A 16876-nucleotide genomic window follows, 5' to 3' on the forward strand; every position below is an offset into this window, starting at 1 on the left:
CCTGTAAGCCACCAAACTGAGCATTTGTTTGGAGCGCTTGAATTACATCTCAAGAGACCGCGCAGGCATACCTAATGCAGTAGCCCGGTAAGTGTACTGCACGGTCAGGCTGAACAAGATGAAGCTTTCCAGCTAGAAATAAAACAATAGTGACCACCGGTGGCTAAAGTGAAGCACAACGGCTAAAATGGATTCAAAGTTTAAAAAAATATTTATTGGAGCAACACGTTAGCCACAAAGACTACCAACAGTCAATGTGCTAATTAATGCTACAATACTTTACACACTGTACAAGAAGTCAATCATTCACACAAACACGTGTTTTATGCACAAGTATAGACAAAAATGAGGGAACTCACAGAAGATGACTTTCGTTTTGGGGTCGGGGGGGGGGGGGTGGTCTTCAGTGGGCGGGTCGGAAAGGAAACGGTATCCCCGTCACGAAGGGCTGGGCCGAGTACTGAGGGTGGGAGGCGGGATGGGGCGACGGATGGGGGGCCAGCGGCGTGTGCGGCGCGTGCATGGGGTGCGCGGCCATGGGCGGGTGGGACGCGTGCGGGCTGAAGGCCAGAGGGGGGGGCGTGTGGATGTTGTTGTAGTACATCACGGGACCCGACAGCACCAGCTGGAGCAAACTGACGCACAGAACCACAACAGAGTGAACAGCGTTACGTGACAAATGCTCATCTGGATTTTATCATTGCAGATATGAAGGTGCTCAAGTTGATTGTATTGATTTCATTCCGCCCTTTTGGGGTTTTTATTTTTTTTTCCCCCCTTTGTTTGGTGGGGAACAAACCCCCAAAGAGGCTGAATTTTTTATCCCCGCTTATTCAAGAATTTGGGGGTGTTGCAATTCAATTATTTGCAAATTTTCCCAACTGGCGATGCAGTCCGGTCCCTCCCTGCCAAAAAAAAAAGGGTCAGGCTGCTCACTGCAGCCACCGTGATAGAAAACATCTCTCCATCTATTTTCCATTGCTCCGGTGATTCATCCAGCCACCCATTTTCTTTTGCCGCTCGTCCTCACGAGGGTCGCGGGAGTGCTGGAGCCTAACCCGGCTGTCAACGTGCTGGAGGCGGGGTAGACCCTGAACCGGTTGCCAGCCAATCGCAGGCCACAGAGAGAGACAAAGAGCCGCACTCACGATCACACCTTGGGGCAATTTAGATTCTTCAATTAATGTTGCATGTTTTTGGGATGTGGGAGTGCCCGGGAAGAACATGCAAACTCCACACAGGCGGGTCCGGGATTGAACCCGAGGACCTCACAACTGGGAGGCCAATGCTTTACCAGCTGAGCCACTGTGCCGCCTTAATTTATTTCTACATTTTGATGATCTCTTTAGGGGGAAGTTCCAACTCCAAACCGTACAAAAGCAGTAATAATTTGTCCTCCACATAGGAGCATGGATGACCGGATGAAAAATGTAAAGGCAAACATGAATAAAATTGCACGTTGACTTACTTGTTGTGCGGGAGGCGTGCACAGATGGCTCTCAGGTCCTCTGCGAGAACAAGACGACATCATGAACATGTGGCAGGACAATACAGCAAAATTTCATTTGATTCTCAAGCGCAACGCTGCAATCTGCGCAAAATTTCGTCAAAAGACGTTTGGTTTTTTTTTTTTTGCTTTTGCTGCTGTGCAGTTCCTCGGATGATTGACACGCACCTCTGGAACAAAGCAAGGCTCCATTGGCCATGGCGACCTGCAGGGCCTGAGCCAGCCTGTCCAGAGCGAGCTGCGTCAGCGCGTGCGCGTCGGCGGCCGACGCGCGAGCGTGCTTGTCGGCCTGGTCCAGTTGCCGGGACAGGTCGGAGGTCAGCGAGGCCACAGAGTCCATCTGGAGCAGCGCCAGACGACCGAAAATGCCTTTCTCGTTCAGAATGTTCGGTAGGAGCATGAAGACCTGTCAAAAAAAGAATGAAAATTATAGACAACGACAGGCATGCGGAAGATGAATTTACAAAAAAAAAAAACAAATCAATACAGCGTTCAGCTAACTGTGGTGCATTTACAATTATTGGAGTGTCAGACGGTCCCTTTTCAAAAATAAACTCATCTGCACTTTGAATCCAACGACACCGACCTGCAGGACACTCAAATGGAGCGCCGAGAAGAGACCCGCCACTTGCTGCTCGCCCTCCGGGCTGCCGTTTGCGGGCGCCTGCTTCGTGTCCCTCCCGTAGCCCAGCGGGGCTTTGACGCACCAGCGCGCCAGCCCCCCGAGAGGTGTGACGTCGAGCGAGCTGATTGGCTGGCTGCCGGAAAGGGGCGTGTTCAGGAAGGTGACCAGGACCAGGCGAGGGTCGTCTTCGATCCACGACACGATCATCTGGAGCAGCTCCGCGGGAGGGATTAGTTCCTCTGCGGGGGGGTGGGAGAAGAAGAAAGCTGACTTGTATCGGTTTGAAGTACTTGACCTTCATCCGTCCATTTTCTTCTGCTTCGCGTTAAAAGCAGAGAAGCTCGAACTTTCCACTGCCCGGCCACTTTCACCGACTCTGACCGAGGGTCGCTTGTCTCTCCGGCGGGACCCCGAGACCTCCGCTTGGGGGAGGATCTCCTCCGCAGCCCATTGGGGCCACTAAACCCTTTTCCGACCGAGCTCGCTAAAGTACTTTACGTTATTAAAGTATTTTAATTGTGCGTTACTACAATGCAACCATTTGCATAAAAACAGTTATTAAAAACAAATTTTATCTTAACCCATTCTAACCTAAATTCACTAATCTGTTCCCGATAGATAAAAAAAAAAAAAAAAAAAAATCCCACAAATGCCTTATTCTAATAGGTCCCAGGTACCTGCTAGTTTGTTTTTTTTTTTGTTTTTTTTGTTTTTTGCAGAAAATAATTGCCCCCGACCACGATAGCAGGAAATGCAGGAAATATCTTGCAAGATCATAAGCATTTTCCAAAACCTGAGGAGAAGTCGTAGAGGGTGGTGACAGCAGTGATGAACTGGCAGCAGAAGCGCGGACTGGCGCTGTGAATGTTCTGTAAGGTGGGCACCGAGCCTGGCATCATGCCGCAGTAGTCGTCCACCAGCACCTGCGCCAGCCGCACGCAGTACGCCCGGTGGGTCCTCTGGCGGGCAAGCGCAGAATCGTTTGATCGGGACGTTCAACCAAACACAATGGTGTTACAGTTCATTGGACTTGCTGGGCTTTCAACTTTTACTGTCAAAATTACAAAGTCTTTATGATGTGACCCACCACATAAACTAAAGAGATTTACATTCCATTTACCACAGATTAAAAAGTTCACTGCGAGAACGAACAGAAAGGCTGAAGAAGCGGGCGCCACCCCTCACCAAAAGAAAAAAAAAAAAAAAATTGATTCTAAAAATATTCGCTCGTTCCAAGCTTACGCGAGGACTGGCAAAAGTGAGTCGGTGTTGCAAAACGCCCACCTGCAGCCAGGTGGCGGCACATTCCAAGATGGGAGCTCTGCCGACGGCAACGGCCATGGAAACCAGTTTGCCCAGCAGCGCCATGCGACTCTCGTCCGCCTGGTTCCCTTGGAGGCTGAAGAGGGTGGAGAACATGAGCTGCCGAACGCTATCCCGGCTCTGCTCCTGGAAACAGCTGCACATGATCTCCAGAAGTTGAAGCTCCTGAAGTGCGCTCATCCTCTGAGAGAGAAACGGCGATGACGGATGATGGGAACATTGCAACGTTGGGCCGTCACGCCGGACTTACCCTGGTCAATGCGCTTCTGTCCTTGGGTGCGTGCATGATGAACTCCTCGACCAGCTCCAAGGTTTTGGTGTCCACCTGGGGCGGTTGCCTCCCCGATTGGACCAGGTTACTGATGTAGATGTCCAAGTGGTACAGCAGCTCCTTGGCGGCGCTCAGCACATCGCGAGGCAACAAGGACTGACGGATGTCCCCCATCGCTACCTGATGGACGCACCAATTCAATTCCCAACGTCAATGTCACATTTTTAGTAGGATCGACTTGGACTTGACGCTCACAACGTTCACGTCAGAGAGATTTGAGGATTATGAACGACATGAAATGAGGTCGATTGCGGTTGACATTTCAAGTTAAATAAGAGTGTCTTCTTTAGCCGTATATATCTTGGACGATTAACAGTTAAAGCCCACCTATCCACGCATTTCCCAAGCCGCTTATCCTCATAGGGGTCGCCCACATCACTTCGAACGACCCTGAACCGGTCGCCAGGGCACAGAATAACACTCACACAGACTTGGAGGTCGTATTCTTCCGAGTATGAAATTTCCCCAGAGTTTTCCGATTTAGAATTAAAGTTCGGCAATTGCCAAGTACTGAGTCACACTTTCGCAGGGACCCCCTACGAGTCGCTCATGCTAATGTTAGCAAGTCAAGCTAACGTCACCGTTTCACGCTACACAGAAACAACCTGCGCAGTAATTGCTGGCATAGCAGTGAAACAAATATTAAGTGCACTGATATGAGGTCTTACCTCGGATGGGACTCGCAAAATTTGTGAAATAAACGAATGATGGGAAGAAAAGTAACCGTTGCCGGTGGCTACTTCCGGGTACTACGGAAGCCTCAGTGGGTCCAAAGTTACGAGTTTGCCTGCCCTCGGCGGTAATGTCTACCATCGGGACATATAAACACCAACAAATGCTGTTTGAGTTGTCGTATCGTGTAATAATTCATCCCACTAACATTCACAAGAGTAAATTAACCACAATATTTCAGAATGGTGGGAAATATGAAAGTGTTTTGCATACTTTTTAGTAGCGTGGATGAACACATGCTGCCCCCGGCACACGACTGAATTTCGGTCCCATCCTCCAATAAATGAACGACGCACTCGCACTCTTCTTGCCACCTGGGCGCGCGCGATGTCAGAGGGAAGCGTGCCCGCCGCCGTGCGCGTCCCCGCATCCACTTCACATCCACTGAGCGGTGCCATCCCAGGCGGATCGCAACATGACCATCAACGCCCTGGCTCGAGGAGGCTGCCACCGGGAACAAATGTCATGCTTTCGGAAGGTAATTGATTTATTTTACTCTTGAGTGAGAGTCCTCCGACCTGCAAAATCATGATCACTAGATCCAGATGCGTGCGAAAGAATTTTGTCCCCAGACGAGGTTTGAGGTAGCGGTCGGAACTTTTCAATCGTAAATATTCACTGAAGCTGCAGCAGGCCTACCTCAAGATCACTTCTGGATGAAAAGCTTTCTTTTCATTTGCCAGAAATCGTATATTTTGCTGTATTTTGTTGGGAAAAAAAAGTTGCAAAATATAACGTAATGTGAAAGCAAAAAAAAAAAAAACGTTACCATGTCAAAACTATTGTTTCACGCACAACACCAAACAGGGCATCGGTTGGGCTGTCATCAATGAAAACAATCCACTTTACTTCTTTCAGATATGCACGTTTATATTTGAAGACGACAAAACAAATATAAAATGAGCGTGAGCGAAGAGAGAACGCAAGCGTTCGTTTGAATGTGCTGATTTAAGCTCGCTGAGGTCCGAGGAGGTCACCAGATGGCGAAAAGGGAAAGTGGATGGGAATCATTTCCACAGACGGGATGAATTTGCCCGTTATGAATGCAACCGACAGCCGCAAAGATCCAGCGGTCATCTCTGATGCGTCCTGCAGGCCAAACGTGATTATTTGCAGTCCGTAGACACGAGTAGGTCTCGACTGTACACGTCACAAGACCGTCATCGTCGAGCCGGATAATCGGAACGCAAGCCACATCGCCGTTATTCTCATGATTTTCTTGCTTCTTCTTCTGCACCTGCATGTTGCGGCGCTGGATTTAGGGAGCGAGGACGCGACATGACCCCTGGAACGATACTGGACTGTACTGACCTTGGCTGACCCCAATGCCGTTAAAACCTTGTTCCGTTCAAAACGAGTCATAAAAGGGGTGCAACATTTTGCCTGTGTACCTCTTGATGGACATTGCCCCCCCCCCCATGATGAAAAGGGTTTATAATGGGAGTGGGCACAGTGGAGCAACTGGTAAGAGAATCAGCCTTGCAGTTCTGGGGACCCGGGTTGAAATCCCCGTGCCTGCGTGGCTTTTCTCCGGGCACGCCGCTTTCCTCCCACATCCCCAAAATATGCATTCATCGGACGCCGGGATAGGCTCAAGCCCTCCAACCACCCTAGTGAGGATAAGCGGCTCATTGATGGATGGATAGTTACAAAGAAAAAGAGTCAAATGACACATTCCCGTCATGCGCAACCGAAAAGGAAGTCATTATTTCTCAGCGTAGTGTCGTCAAGTGTGCGTGCGCGTGTGCCTTGGCTTCCAGATGGAGAAAGTCATCGTTGCCATGCAGGACCCGGACATGGGCGTGAAGATGCGGAACCAGAGGCTGCTCATCACCGTCATCCCGCACGCCATGACAGGTGCGCTCGTGCGTTTTGGAGACGGCGAATCGGCCGCGTGCCTCACAAAGCGCTTTTCCGTCCGCAGGCCGCGACGTCATCGAGTGGCTCGTTCACAAATACAACGTGTGCCAAGACGGTGAGGACTCACAGTTGCGCTGCGCATTCATCGTTCACCATTTGCCAAGTTGGCTACCCGCAGATTTTTGGGGCAACGTAAACTTCAACGTAAACAAACAAACAAAAAAGCTCACCTATTTGCTGTTTTTGTGTTCAGCACTGTCTAATATACCAAATCTTCTCGGTGTCAAACGACGACTGCATACTGAACGGAGCTTCATTCAGTCGGGAATTACAGTAGTCTTGTCTAGTAGGGGGAAAATCTTTATAGACATATTAACAACATTGTTGTTGTTACGGGTGTCAATGACTTTTCGGAACCCCCTAAAAATAGCACAAATTCACAGTATTGTCGTCCGCGGCGCTCACGTTTGCGTGTCGTGCGCTTGCGTTTGCAGTAAACAGGAAGGCCGACCCCAGAGGACGCAAGTTTGATTAACTCGACTTGATCAAGATTCCCGGCGGAGATTTGACGCTTCCTGAACTCAATTAGAGGCAGGCAGGAGCGCAGAACAAACAACAACAACAACAAGAACAACAAAATGATCGTCGAGACAAACGAGGCATCAGGGACACGGACCGATTCAATTATTTTTATTTGTAGTCATAGTAAGCACGTAAAAATAGAACAGGGGCTTCAGAATATATGACGTGAAAACATAACAGGCAGGATGACAGGGCCGATCCTGAGTCGTGCGCGCAACACTTTGTTCAGGCAGGAGTGGTCAGTTCCTCTTCTTCCAGATGTTGTTGAGCACGTAGGATGAAGATTGCGCCGTTTTGTGACTCCCCCGCAGAGGCTTTGCACCTCGGCGCCATGCTGGTGGGCTTCGGCTACGTTTACCCTCTCAAGGAGCCCCGCCTGTTGGTGCTGCGTCCCGATGACTCCGCCTACCGCTTCCAGGTATCCAAAAACTCTCCACGCTTTGCTCCGCCCAAAACCGGAATTGGATGAACCTCCAATCAAGACTTGGGACATCTTGTCATCTGCAGACCCCTTACTTCTGGACCAGCACCCGGTGGCCTGCCTCGGAGCTGGACTACGGTGAGCCCAAACTCAAATCTAGACGGTGGCCAGGGCTGATGACCCTGACTCGATATTAAATGATATAAAGATATAAATAAGTTGAAATCTCAAAAGATTTGTTGATATCTTTCATGACAAGCGTTTTTGCAACGACAGTGGCCGACTCAAATTTGATATTTTTTCAGGAGTTCATTACCCCTCTACGGAAATTGCAGGCTAACAATATTTGCTATTAAGCTGTGCGGGGGGGGGGGGGGGGGGGGGGGGGGACACACACACGGTGGCTCAGATGGCCTCACAGTTCTGAGGACCCGGGTTGGATCCCGGCCCCGCCTGTGTCGATGTTCTCCCCCGTGCCTGCGAGTGTGGCTTTTCTCCAGGTGGGCGCTCCCGGTTTCCTCCCACACCCCAAAAACATGCAACATTAATTGGAGACTCTAAATTGCCCGTAGGTGTGATCGCGAGTGCGGCTTTTTGTCTCAATGTGCCCTGCGATTGGCCGGCGACCGGTTCAGGGCGTAACCCCGCCTCCTGCCCGTTGACAGCCGGGATAGGCCGCGGCGCTCCCCGCCACCCTCGTGAGGATAAGCGGCGAAAGAAAATGGACGGATGGATATTAAGCCGCGACAACTTTGACGAGGCGCATTTGAATCTTGTCACATTTGTATCATTTTCTGCCATCAGCGATCTACTTGGCCAAAAAGAACATCAGAAAACAAGGACAGCTGATGGAATACGAAAAGGTAACACGGAAACGCTTTGTGGGATTATCGGCGGAAAAGAATCGCGGCGGCGGTGAATTTGGGGGATTCAGCGGTTGCGTCGGCCTTTTCAGGAGCGCTACGCTCTGCTGCACAAGCGGATCAACCACACTTGGGACTTTGTGGTCATGCAAGCCAGGGAGCAACTCAGGTGCACGCACACACAATCGTCAAAACATATGCACGCACGCACGCGCAAGACCTCACAAATGTACGTCGTTGTTTAGGGCGTCCAAACAGCGGCGCAAGGCTGACCGCATCGTTCTGGAGTGTCAGGAGCAGGCTTACTGGCTCGTCAACAGACCCCCGGTATGTTGGCTGCGGACCCCCTATCCCTGATAATTGATCATCATAATAATCATAGCCCCATTGAAATAAAACCCACACAATTCTTTCTGGGATGCGCTAAAGCGACCCTCAAATCCCGCCTTTGCAAAGATTGCAAGGTCGATCGTGGAAATATTGATCATACTTTAACATTCATAACTGCATTACAAGTGTAAAACAAAGTTAACCACTGTACAGTAGATTAAAAACAAAAACACATCGTTGTGTCACCTTTGATAAAAGACGACGGTAACTGCACGTGAGGTGAGTGACGTCAAAAAGAGGTTCACCACAACTTGATTCCGTTTCTGTTCGACGTTTTGTACGAAGCAGCCAGGACGGAAAGTACAGTGTGAGTTGCGTGATTCCGTCTGCCACCGCGAATAGAAATGCGTAAGAAGCCAAAGAAAAAGCCAAGTACATTAAAGTCTTTCGTCACGAACCTCTGGTACCGGGGGCGGACCCAAATGGAGGACTTCGAGGCGGAGGCATAATGTTCAATGCGGATTATTCCGGAAACTGGGTTATACACGGTGTAGCGGTCCAGAAACGCTCGGCTGGGCGGGATCCAAAAGACATGCAACACGACAGGAACAAACAAAAGGGCACAAAAATCGCTGTGACTAGGGTTACTCCAACTCACACGTAGAGCAGAGAGTCCCACAGGCAGTGAAAGCAACTCACTAACGCAAGGCAACGAACTGGCAAAAGTGACAAAAACTCCAAGTTAAACGGGCGTCCAATTACAGTCCCAATGTGAAACGGCTGACAGGCGTCACCGCCCAGAGGAGTGGCCGTCTTTTTTTTTTGGTAATTCTGAGCCAAACTCTTCAAGTACAACTTGTTCGATTTCTCCAGGGTCATTCGAGTCTCACGTGGAAATGAAACAGACGTGCATGCGTACCACGGAACATTTTGAAAAATCGTTTTTGGAGTTTTCCCTCACGCTACGTTGTGAGCCGCCGCCGCCAACCTTATGCGGCGAATAGTCTGCGGACGCCGCAGTGTTCGGCTCCGATGCCTGCCGCCTGCCGCATGAAATATTCAACCCGTCCCATAAAAGCTTCCGCTGACAGCCGCAGAGGAGCGCGCGCGCGCGGGGGGGGGGGGGGGGGGGGGTACCCAAAAGCAAACAAAATGCATCACGACGGACGTCATATTCGGCTTTGTCATTTGATTTCGAGGAATTCAAAAGGGGGGGGGGGGGGAAACGCGGCACGTGGCGACGGCGACTTCCTGCAAATGTGGAAAAAGAAAAGGAAGCTGAGGGAGGACGGGCGCCTCCATCTTGTCTTGCCTTTATGAATTAGACACGAGTACACGGGCAGGATGAAAAGGCAAACTCGGGAAGAAGAAGTCCGAGCCGGTGGCGTGGAAAAAGCTCCCAGCGCCGAGCGGCCTAAGTGCTCGCTCTCACGCCATCAAATCTGCTTGCTTGCTTGCTTGCTTTCTTTCTTTCAGCCCGGGGTGCTTAACGTGCTCGACGCGGGCCCGGAAAGGCCCAACGACTGCAATCCACGAGTCCCGCTGGTCAGTGAAGGCCTCACGGAATATTTTCACGCACATTGTTGAATACGTGTGTCTCAAATGTAACAATCTTTTTGGTTTTTTTCTTTTTGGGCTGCGGGCATCCTTTCAAAGTAAGTTTTCAAATGAATTGCATGACACTTTCATTCGCATTCAACTTTTCAGACGGGATTTAAATTCAACTACCTGTTTCAAATTGATATTTTTGTAAATATAGATATACATTTCAATGTGTTGGGAAGTAAATGCTGTTTATAAGATGACATCACGAGGAGAAAATATAATGAAATGACAGATGCTTCCACGACCTTCCAATGTTAGTCACATTTGAAGAATAATAAAAGTTCACTTCCTTCTGGTAAAGCAGACGCTTGCGATTGGCTCTCGATGGTCACGTGTCATTCAACTTTCATCTCAATTGTGGCATATTTTTATGACCTTGAAGCAGCAGATTAAGATTTTGGGGGGAAAAAAAAAAACAAAAACCAAAAAAAAAAAAAAAAAACGCTCTTATACTTCCATTTTTGAAGATAAAAGAGCAACAACTTGAACAATGCTGTCTTTTATAATTTTGGACATTTTATGGAATATTCACTTATCCGGGTCATCATATAATGTCAAAATTGATGTTTTTTGTCATTAGGTCAACATTGTATGCCAATCCTGATTTTCCCATGTGCTCAACACAGAATGCAACAATCACATTTGATTTTGTTTTGTATAAAAAGAGCTTGCGGTTCACTCCAAAATGATGATTTATGGTTTGAATCCACTTTTTTTTTTTTTGCATGCAAAGGTACTGTTGATGCATCCATTCAAAATTAATTCATCCAAGTGTAACTCGTTCCATAACTTTGAGAAAATAATTCAAATAGTTTCACTAAGAATACATTTTCATAATGGTAACATAATTGTCACCAAATTTACATCTCTGAAGTCATCTTCCCAAGGATATGAACAATTTCACTTAAATACAAGAAAATGCATTTATAGCATTAATTGTTTTCCGCACTGTCACTTGTATTTTGTCTTGAACAGATCTAGAACAGCGACTACTACAAAAGAGAGGTAAACAGCGTTTCCGCAGTCTTGCCGAAGAGTATTTAAAAAAGGTACATAGTTATGTATTTTTTCCCGATACGCTTCATGTTTGTGTTTGGGACAGATCGAAACGTGCAAAAGGGCTTTGGGGAGAAACCGCGTCAAGTCGTCCATCTGCCTGGAAGGGTGTGTATTGACACGTAATGATAATTTATTTAAAAAAAAAAATAAAATAAAATAAAGTAGGAGGCAGACCCAAATCCCGACGTGGCGGAATGGACGTCCGAACGCAACGTGGCTCCTTCGCCTCCACACAAATAGACACGAGGCTTAACGCGCTCGCAGGAAGAGCCACTAATGGCCGCTTCCTGGGGCGAGTTGGAATTAGTGGCCATTAACTCCCGTCATCTCAAGCACTAATACTGCAATACCGCGTGTGTGCGTGTCTGTCTATGAGCAGTTTTTTGAAATTCAGTGAGCAGTACCAGAACCACGATCCCATTATGCGAGGTTGTCTTCCCAGTAATCCGTGGATCTCCGACGACGTCGCGCTTTGGACCATGAATGCAGATATGTGAGACAACGCACGCACACACTCCACACACGATGTGGCTCAACGTACGACAATCAAAAGGCTGCTTATCCTCACAAGGGTCACGGGGAGCGCTGGAGTCTATCCCAGCTGTCGACGGGGCACACCCTGAACCGGTCGCCGGCCAATCGCAGGGCACATAGAGCTAACCGACAGCCGCGCACACAATCACACCTACGGGCAATTTCGAGGGTCCAATTAATGTTGCAAGTTTTTGGAACCTGGGATTAAAACCGGGTTGCCTGGAGAAACCCCCCACGGGCATGGGGAGAACGTGAAAACTCCAGACAGGCGGGTCGAGGATTGAACCCAGAACCGCAGAACTGTGAACGCTTTCCCGCTGAGCCACCGTGCCGCCCCTAAACAAATCCAAATCGCATCTGCAGGTAATCAGATTGGCTCCAGTTAGCCACGCTGGCGACTTTGGCCGGCGGGCTGCGCTCACCCTGGACTGGCCAACAGTCAATTCCGGGGCGCACGTAAAACTGACGGATGAGATCCAGCAGCCGTATCAAACAGGACCAAGACCAGCTTTGTCGGGGGAATCATCAGGCACTCTGCTTTATTTGCGCCGTTTCGTCTCGAAATCTGAATCAGCGTTACTGGCCTTGTACTGAATTTAAACAAGGTACAAGTTGGAGCCACCTTAGTAACGACACGTTGAGTAGGAAGAACAGACAACATTTTTTTTTTTTTTTTTTCCGAATGTCTCAGAGCAATAGTCCAGTGCAAAGAGCATCAAGACTCCCGAGGAGTATTTGAAGCTAAAAATGACGTTTTACGCTTCATGAACCAGCGGAACGGGGGCGGACCCAAATGCGGGACTCCGAAACGAGGGCATGGTATCGAGCGTGGTTTTATTCCAAGCCAGGGTCATACACGGTGTAGCAGTCCAACAAGGCAAAGGCACAAAAACATTTGACTAAAAGGAGCGATACAAACAACAAACTAAGAAACTTAACAAGACGTGGACAAACTAAAAGGGCACAGAGCTGCTGTGACAAGGATAGCTCGACACGAGACTCACGCACAATAGTGGAGCATCCGACGCAACGACCTGGCAAATCCAGACCTAAATGCGAAACAGCTGTGACTGGGCCCAGAGGTGGCATCCGCCCAGAGCAGTGGCCCGGCCACGCCCCGCTCATGACAATTTTCTCACAACATGAAAAATTACTAACGCAAACTTTCAGGTCCACGAAGACTCAAACGGTCGAATTTTGACTCTTTTTTTAAGCAGTCGTTGACGAAAGCCATTCAGGCAGGTCCCAAATGAAGCCACGATCGTCAGAACACTGAATCGCTCATTCTCACCGTGGTATCAAGTACATTAAATGAGCAAAAATTGTAGCATACATCTTTGGCGTCGGTCGCACACAATAGAAGCCGAGCGCGCTCATTAACAACGGATGTTTTGTCCCTGCGAGGAGAGCGCCCACCCCAACGCGCCTCCGAGTGGAACGTTGGGGCTTCAGCTTCATGGCGCTTCTCGTCGACACCATGGGCAGGCGCGAATTCATGACCTACCTGGAAAAAGAATTCAGTGGTACGATCCCACACTTGAAGCGCGTTTGCCGTCGCCTCCTTTCGCTCCTGACAATTTCTCTCTCGCGCCAGCGGAGAATTTGTGTTTCTGGGAGGCCTGTGAAGACGTCAGACACGGAGAAAGTTCCAAGATCGTCGAGAAGGTGGAGGAAATCTACAAGTAAGAGCAGACGCACGTCGGCGGCCACACTAAACCCCACCGTCACGCTTACCTTTTTTGTACCGACCGAACGTGCAACAGAAACTTCTTGGCGCCGGGCGCCGCACGCTGGGTGAATGTTGACAGCAAGACCATGAGCAAGACCTTGGAGGGAATCCGGCGTCCGCATCGCTTCGTCATGGACGACGCGCAAATGCACATCTACTTCCTCATGAAGAAGGTTTTGATGGCCTGTTCGATCTCCTCTTATATTACCGCACATTTTTGTTAAATTGATAGGGAAGTAAACTATGAAAACCAATATGTATTTAAAAAAGCAAAAAAATACATAGTTTTTTTTTTAAATCATTCCTGTCCTGTGAAGATACATGTAAGCACAAAATGATCCAGACTTTGATTTTTTTTTTTTTTTATTCCGTCACGAACCTCCGGTACGGGGGCGGCCCCAAATGCAGGACTTTGAGGCAGAGACATAATGTTCAATGTAGTTTAGGTACAGAAACGCTCGGCGAGGCGGGATCCAAAAGACGTGCAGCAAGGTCCCATGACTATGGTGCTAACTAACAACGCAACAGGACAGGAACAAGCCAAAGGGCGCACAATCACTGTGACACGAGAGTTACGCGTAGAAGCGGCGAATCCCACGGGCAGCGAACTGGCAAGTTAAATGCCGGTGTAATTGCAGTCCCAATGTGAAACAGCTGTGAGCGCTGATTAGGCGTCACCGCCCAGAGCAGCGGCCTGGCCACGCCCCTCTTGGCAGCAGGCCAAGCCTTCCTTACGACATTTTCAACAGAAATGTTGGTTTCATTTTTTTTTTTTTTTTTTGTTAATTGCTTTTCACTTTAGAAAAGTATTCAGATCGCACATCTCATCTTAGATTGTTTTGCACTCTGTTGAGTTCTTGCAACTTCAGCAGAGTTCAAATAAATCGCAGCATAAAGTTAGAAGACCGCACAGTGAAAGAGTCTGAATAATTTTACACGTCACATTTTCAGTCAACAAGTAACTAAATAATGAAAACGGTGGTTGTTTCTATAGATATATCTTTAAACTCCACTCTGTCACAAAAGTAGGCGGAGTCTTTTGCCACTTAACCGCGTCGCCTGCGGCTCCAACAAGTTTATTTCACTCGTTTCATCATTTCAATGAAAAATTGGACAGCGTATGAATATTTTGGGATTAACATCAGCCAGCCCCGTTATGCCGCAAAGGACTTCTTAATCTTCCTTCTTATGTGCTATAAATTGAGCACAAGAGGAGTGGACCTCCAACGGAACCCTGATGGACACCACTCTGAATCTTAAACGTGTATAATCAGAAATCTTGACATTTTTAGCTGAGATTTTTATGGTTTTGCCTAAGTGTGTGTGTGTGTGTGTCTAGGACTCTTATCCCAGATATCTTAAATCTGACCTTTACAAGAACATGCTGGCCCGGGCTGTTATTCCACAGGAGACGAAGAAAAGGTGAAACCTCGCACGCGTCTCCCCATTTTTTTTTTTTGTTGTTAATTGCTTTTCACTTTAGAAAAGTATTCAGATCGCACATCTCATCTTAGATTGTTTTGCACTCTGTTGAGTTCTTGCAACTTCAGCAGAGTTCAAATAAATCGCAGCATAAAGTTAGAAGACCGCACAGTGAAAGAGTCTGAATAATTTTACACGTCACATTTTCAGTCAACAAGTAACTAAATAATGAAAACGGTGGTTGTTTCTATAGATATATCTTTAAACTCCACTCTGTCACAAAAGTAGGCGGAGTCTTTTGCCACTTAACCGCGTCGCCTGCGGCTCCAACAAGTTTATTTCACTCGTTTCATCATTTCAATGAAAAATTGGACAGCGTATGAATATTTTGGGATTAACATCAGCCAGCCCCGTTATGCCGCAAAGGACTTCTTAATCTTCCTTCTTATGTGCTATAAATTGAGCACAAGAGGAGTGGACCTCCAACGGAACCCTGATGGACACCACTCTGAATCTTAAACGTGTATAATCAGAAATCTTGACATTTTTAGCTGAGATTTTTATGGTTTTGCCTAAGTGTGTGTGTGTGTGTGTGTGTCTAGGACTCTTATCCCAGATATCTTAAATCTGACCTTTACAAGAACATGCTGGCCCGGGCTGTTATTCCACAGGAGACGAAGAAAAGGTGAAACCTCGCACGCGTCTCCCCATTTTTTTTTTTGCACATTTATTGATTGCCTTCTCGCGTCTTCCCCTCTTCAGCGTGTTCCCCTTCATGAGGAGACAACGGCACTCGAGCCCTTCGCCCGCCAAGGCCGCCGCCCAGGAAGGAAAACTCCTTAAAGGGTCCGAGCAGCCAGGAACCAGTTCTGGGGCCGTCTGATGCCAGACGAAAACAACGATAACATCGCACGCCGTTCAACTTTCTCAGTTCTGACCGCCGCTTCCGGTTTTATCCCGCACTTCTTTTTCGACTCCTCAACTTTCCCTCGTGATCTGCGGTCGCTTTTCGTGTGGGAGTCCGCATTTGTTGCACGATCCAAATGTTAAATAAAACAGGAACGTATGCGGAGCTGAAATGAAGCATCGTAAGGAAAAGGTTTGATTGCCTGCGGATGCCGCAAGATGGCAGCAAAGCACTACTTTTGTCAAAGGGCCGTGGGCCACACGTCAATAACGGTCTTCATACGCCACAAGATGGCGCCAAAGCAATACTTTTACATTTAACAAGGCTATGGCCTGAGTGGATTGCAGCTTCTTCTGTCAGCCTTGAAAAATGTCTTCACCATCTTCCAAAATGTCGACGTTGTGAGGTCTAAATATCCTGCGCCTGCACTTAAAACCCAAGCTTTCCGCTCTATGAGAACAGAACACGCACAGTAGAACTGTGACACGTAGCCGGCCGCTTTCTGGCCCACGTAGCTGTTGATGCGCACACCCGAGTAGCCTCAAATATTGCTTTAATACAATAAATGAACATAACCAGCTTTCAGCGCCATGGCAACATCCTGCTGCTGTTTTAGTGACTATATTCTTTCCATGTTGATTTTGTTCTTGAGATCCAACTCCGGATTCACAAAGTTTCCTCCTTAAAAAATAAAAATCAGCAATAGAGATAATACAATCAGTTTGTCCCGTGTATTTTTGATCATTAAGTTTGGTATTTTTTTCTTTCCGCACGGAAACTGGCGATTGCGTCCAATTTTAACTTTGCTTGAGCATGTTTGAATCCCAATTTTTTGTTTAAAAACTGCATGTGCTGGATCGTGTTCTGCATTCCTTGATTATGCGATTAAATCTGTAACAAGTTAAAAGTTAAAGCATGCTAACTAATGGTTCCGTGCTCTTCTTGTTTCTCATTATTTTGCCCAAATGTTAGGTTTTGGCTTCTTTTTATATTCCGACAACATGCACGTTAGACAGTTGAAGACACTCAATCGGCGTTTAGTGAAA

At 47.9% G+C, this 16876-nt stretch overlaps 2 protein-coding genes and 1 long non-coding RNA gene across 7 annotated transcripts; 1 reads left to right on the forward strand and 2 right to left on the reverse strand.

Moving 5' to 3' along the window:
• Positions 1 to 192: 192 nt before the first annotated feature.
• Positions 193 to 4859, reverse strand: ints15 (integrator complex subunit 15). 4 transcript variants are annotated; one of them, XM_061839809.1, is made up of 8 exons: positions 4732 to 4859; positions 3706 to 3906; positions 3417 to 3638; positions 2926 to 3091; positions 2094 to 2371; positions 1676 to 1913; positions 1469 to 1508; positions 193 to 635 (listed from the first exon to the last, which is right to left on the reverse strand). In XM_061839809.1, the coding sequence occupies exons 2-8, from the start codon at positions 3898 to 3900 to the stop codon at positions 404 to 406; spliced, it is 1371 nt and encodes a 456-aa protein (XP_061695793.1). In that variant the 5' UTR covers positions 3901 to 3906; positions 4732 to 4859; the 3' UTR covers positions 193 to 403. The 4 variants fall into 4 exon arrangements, with proteins under 4 accessions (XP_061695793.1, XP_061695791.1, XP_061695794.1 ...); XM_061839807.1 differs by lacking the exon at positions 4732 to 4859 and adding an exon at positions 4455 to 4574; XM_061839810.1 differs by lacking the exon at positions 4732 to 4859 and adding an exon at positions 4212 to 4446.
• rgs11 (regulator of G protein signaling 11) lies at positions 4747 to 16856 on the forward strand. Of its 2 annotated transcripts, XM_061839812.1 has the most exons (17): positions 4857 to 4996; positions 6279 to 6375; positions 6443 to 6493; positions 7272 to 7378; positions 7468 to 7519; positions 8186 to 8244; positions 8337 to 8413; positions 8490 to 8571; positions 10051 to 10119; positions 11161 to 11184; positions 11282 to 11343; positions 11618 to 11731; positions 13180 to 13295; positions 13367 to 13454; positions 13536 to 13674; positions 14841 to 14923; positions 15686 to 16856. In XM_061839812.1, the coding sequence occupies exons 1-17, from the start codon at positions 4934 to 4936 to the stop codon at positions 15804 to 15806; spliced, it is 1404 nt and encodes a 467-aa protein (XP_061695796.1). In that variant the 5' UTR covers positions 4857 to 4933; the 3' UTR covers positions 15807 to 16856. The 2 variants fall into 2 exon arrangements, with proteins under 2 accessions (XP_061695795.1, XP_061695796.1); XM_061839811.1 differs by lacking the exons at positions 6279 to 6375; positions 6443 to 6493; positions 14841 to 14923; positions 15686 to 16856 and having other exon boundaries at positions 4747 to 4996; positions 13177 to 13295; positions 13536 to 14085.
• LOC133511147 (uncharacterized) lies at positions 7371 to 13646 on the reverse strand. Its single transcript, XR_009797806.1, has 3 exons — positions 13507 to 13646; positions 13277 to 13391; positions 7371 to 7567 (listed from the first exon to the last, which is right to left on the reverse strand). It is a non-coding gene; the product is annotated as an uncharacterized LOC133511147 (long non-coding RNA).
• Positions 16857 to 16876: the final 20 nt, after the last annotated feature.

The sequence above is a fragment of the Syngnathoides biaculeatus genome, chromosome 13 (assembly GCF_019802595.1).
Source record: "Syngnathoides biaculeatus isolate LvHL_M chromosome 13, ASM1980259v1, whole genome shotgun sequence".
In the NCBI taxonomy this organism is placed as follows: Eukaryota; Metazoa; Chordata; class Actinopteri; order Syngnathiformes; family Syngnathidae; genus Syngnathoides; species Syngnathoides biaculeatus.

Excerpts from the sequence above, each read along its gene's own strand:
- ints15 (XM_061839809.1), bottom strand. The coding sequence starts at position 3,900 with ATGGGGGACATCCGTCAGTCCTTGTTGCCTCGCGATGTGCTGAGCGCC. Across the intron at positions 2,372-2,925 it reads CCTCTACGACTTCTCCTCAG|AGGAACTAATCCCTCCCGCG; the intron begins GTTTTGGAAAAT and ends ACCCCCCCGCAG. Across the intron at positions 636-1,468 it reads GCACGCCTCCCGCACAACAA|TTTGCTCCAGCTGGTGCTGT; the intron begins GTAAGTCAACGT and ends TCTGTGCGTCAG.
- rgs11 (XM_061839812.1), top strand. The coding sequence starts at position 4,934 with ATGACCATCAACGCCCTGGCTCGAGGAGGCTGCCACCGGGAACAAATG. Across the intron at positions 8,414-8,489 it reads CAAGCCAGGGAGCAACTCAG|GGCGTCCAAACAGCGGCGCA; the intron begins GTGCACGCACAC and ends GTCGTTGTTTAG. Across the intron at positions 14,924-15,685 it reads CCACAGGAGACGAAGAAAAG|CGTGTTCCCCTTCATGAGGA; the intron begins GTGAAACCTCGC and ends TCCCCTCTTCAG.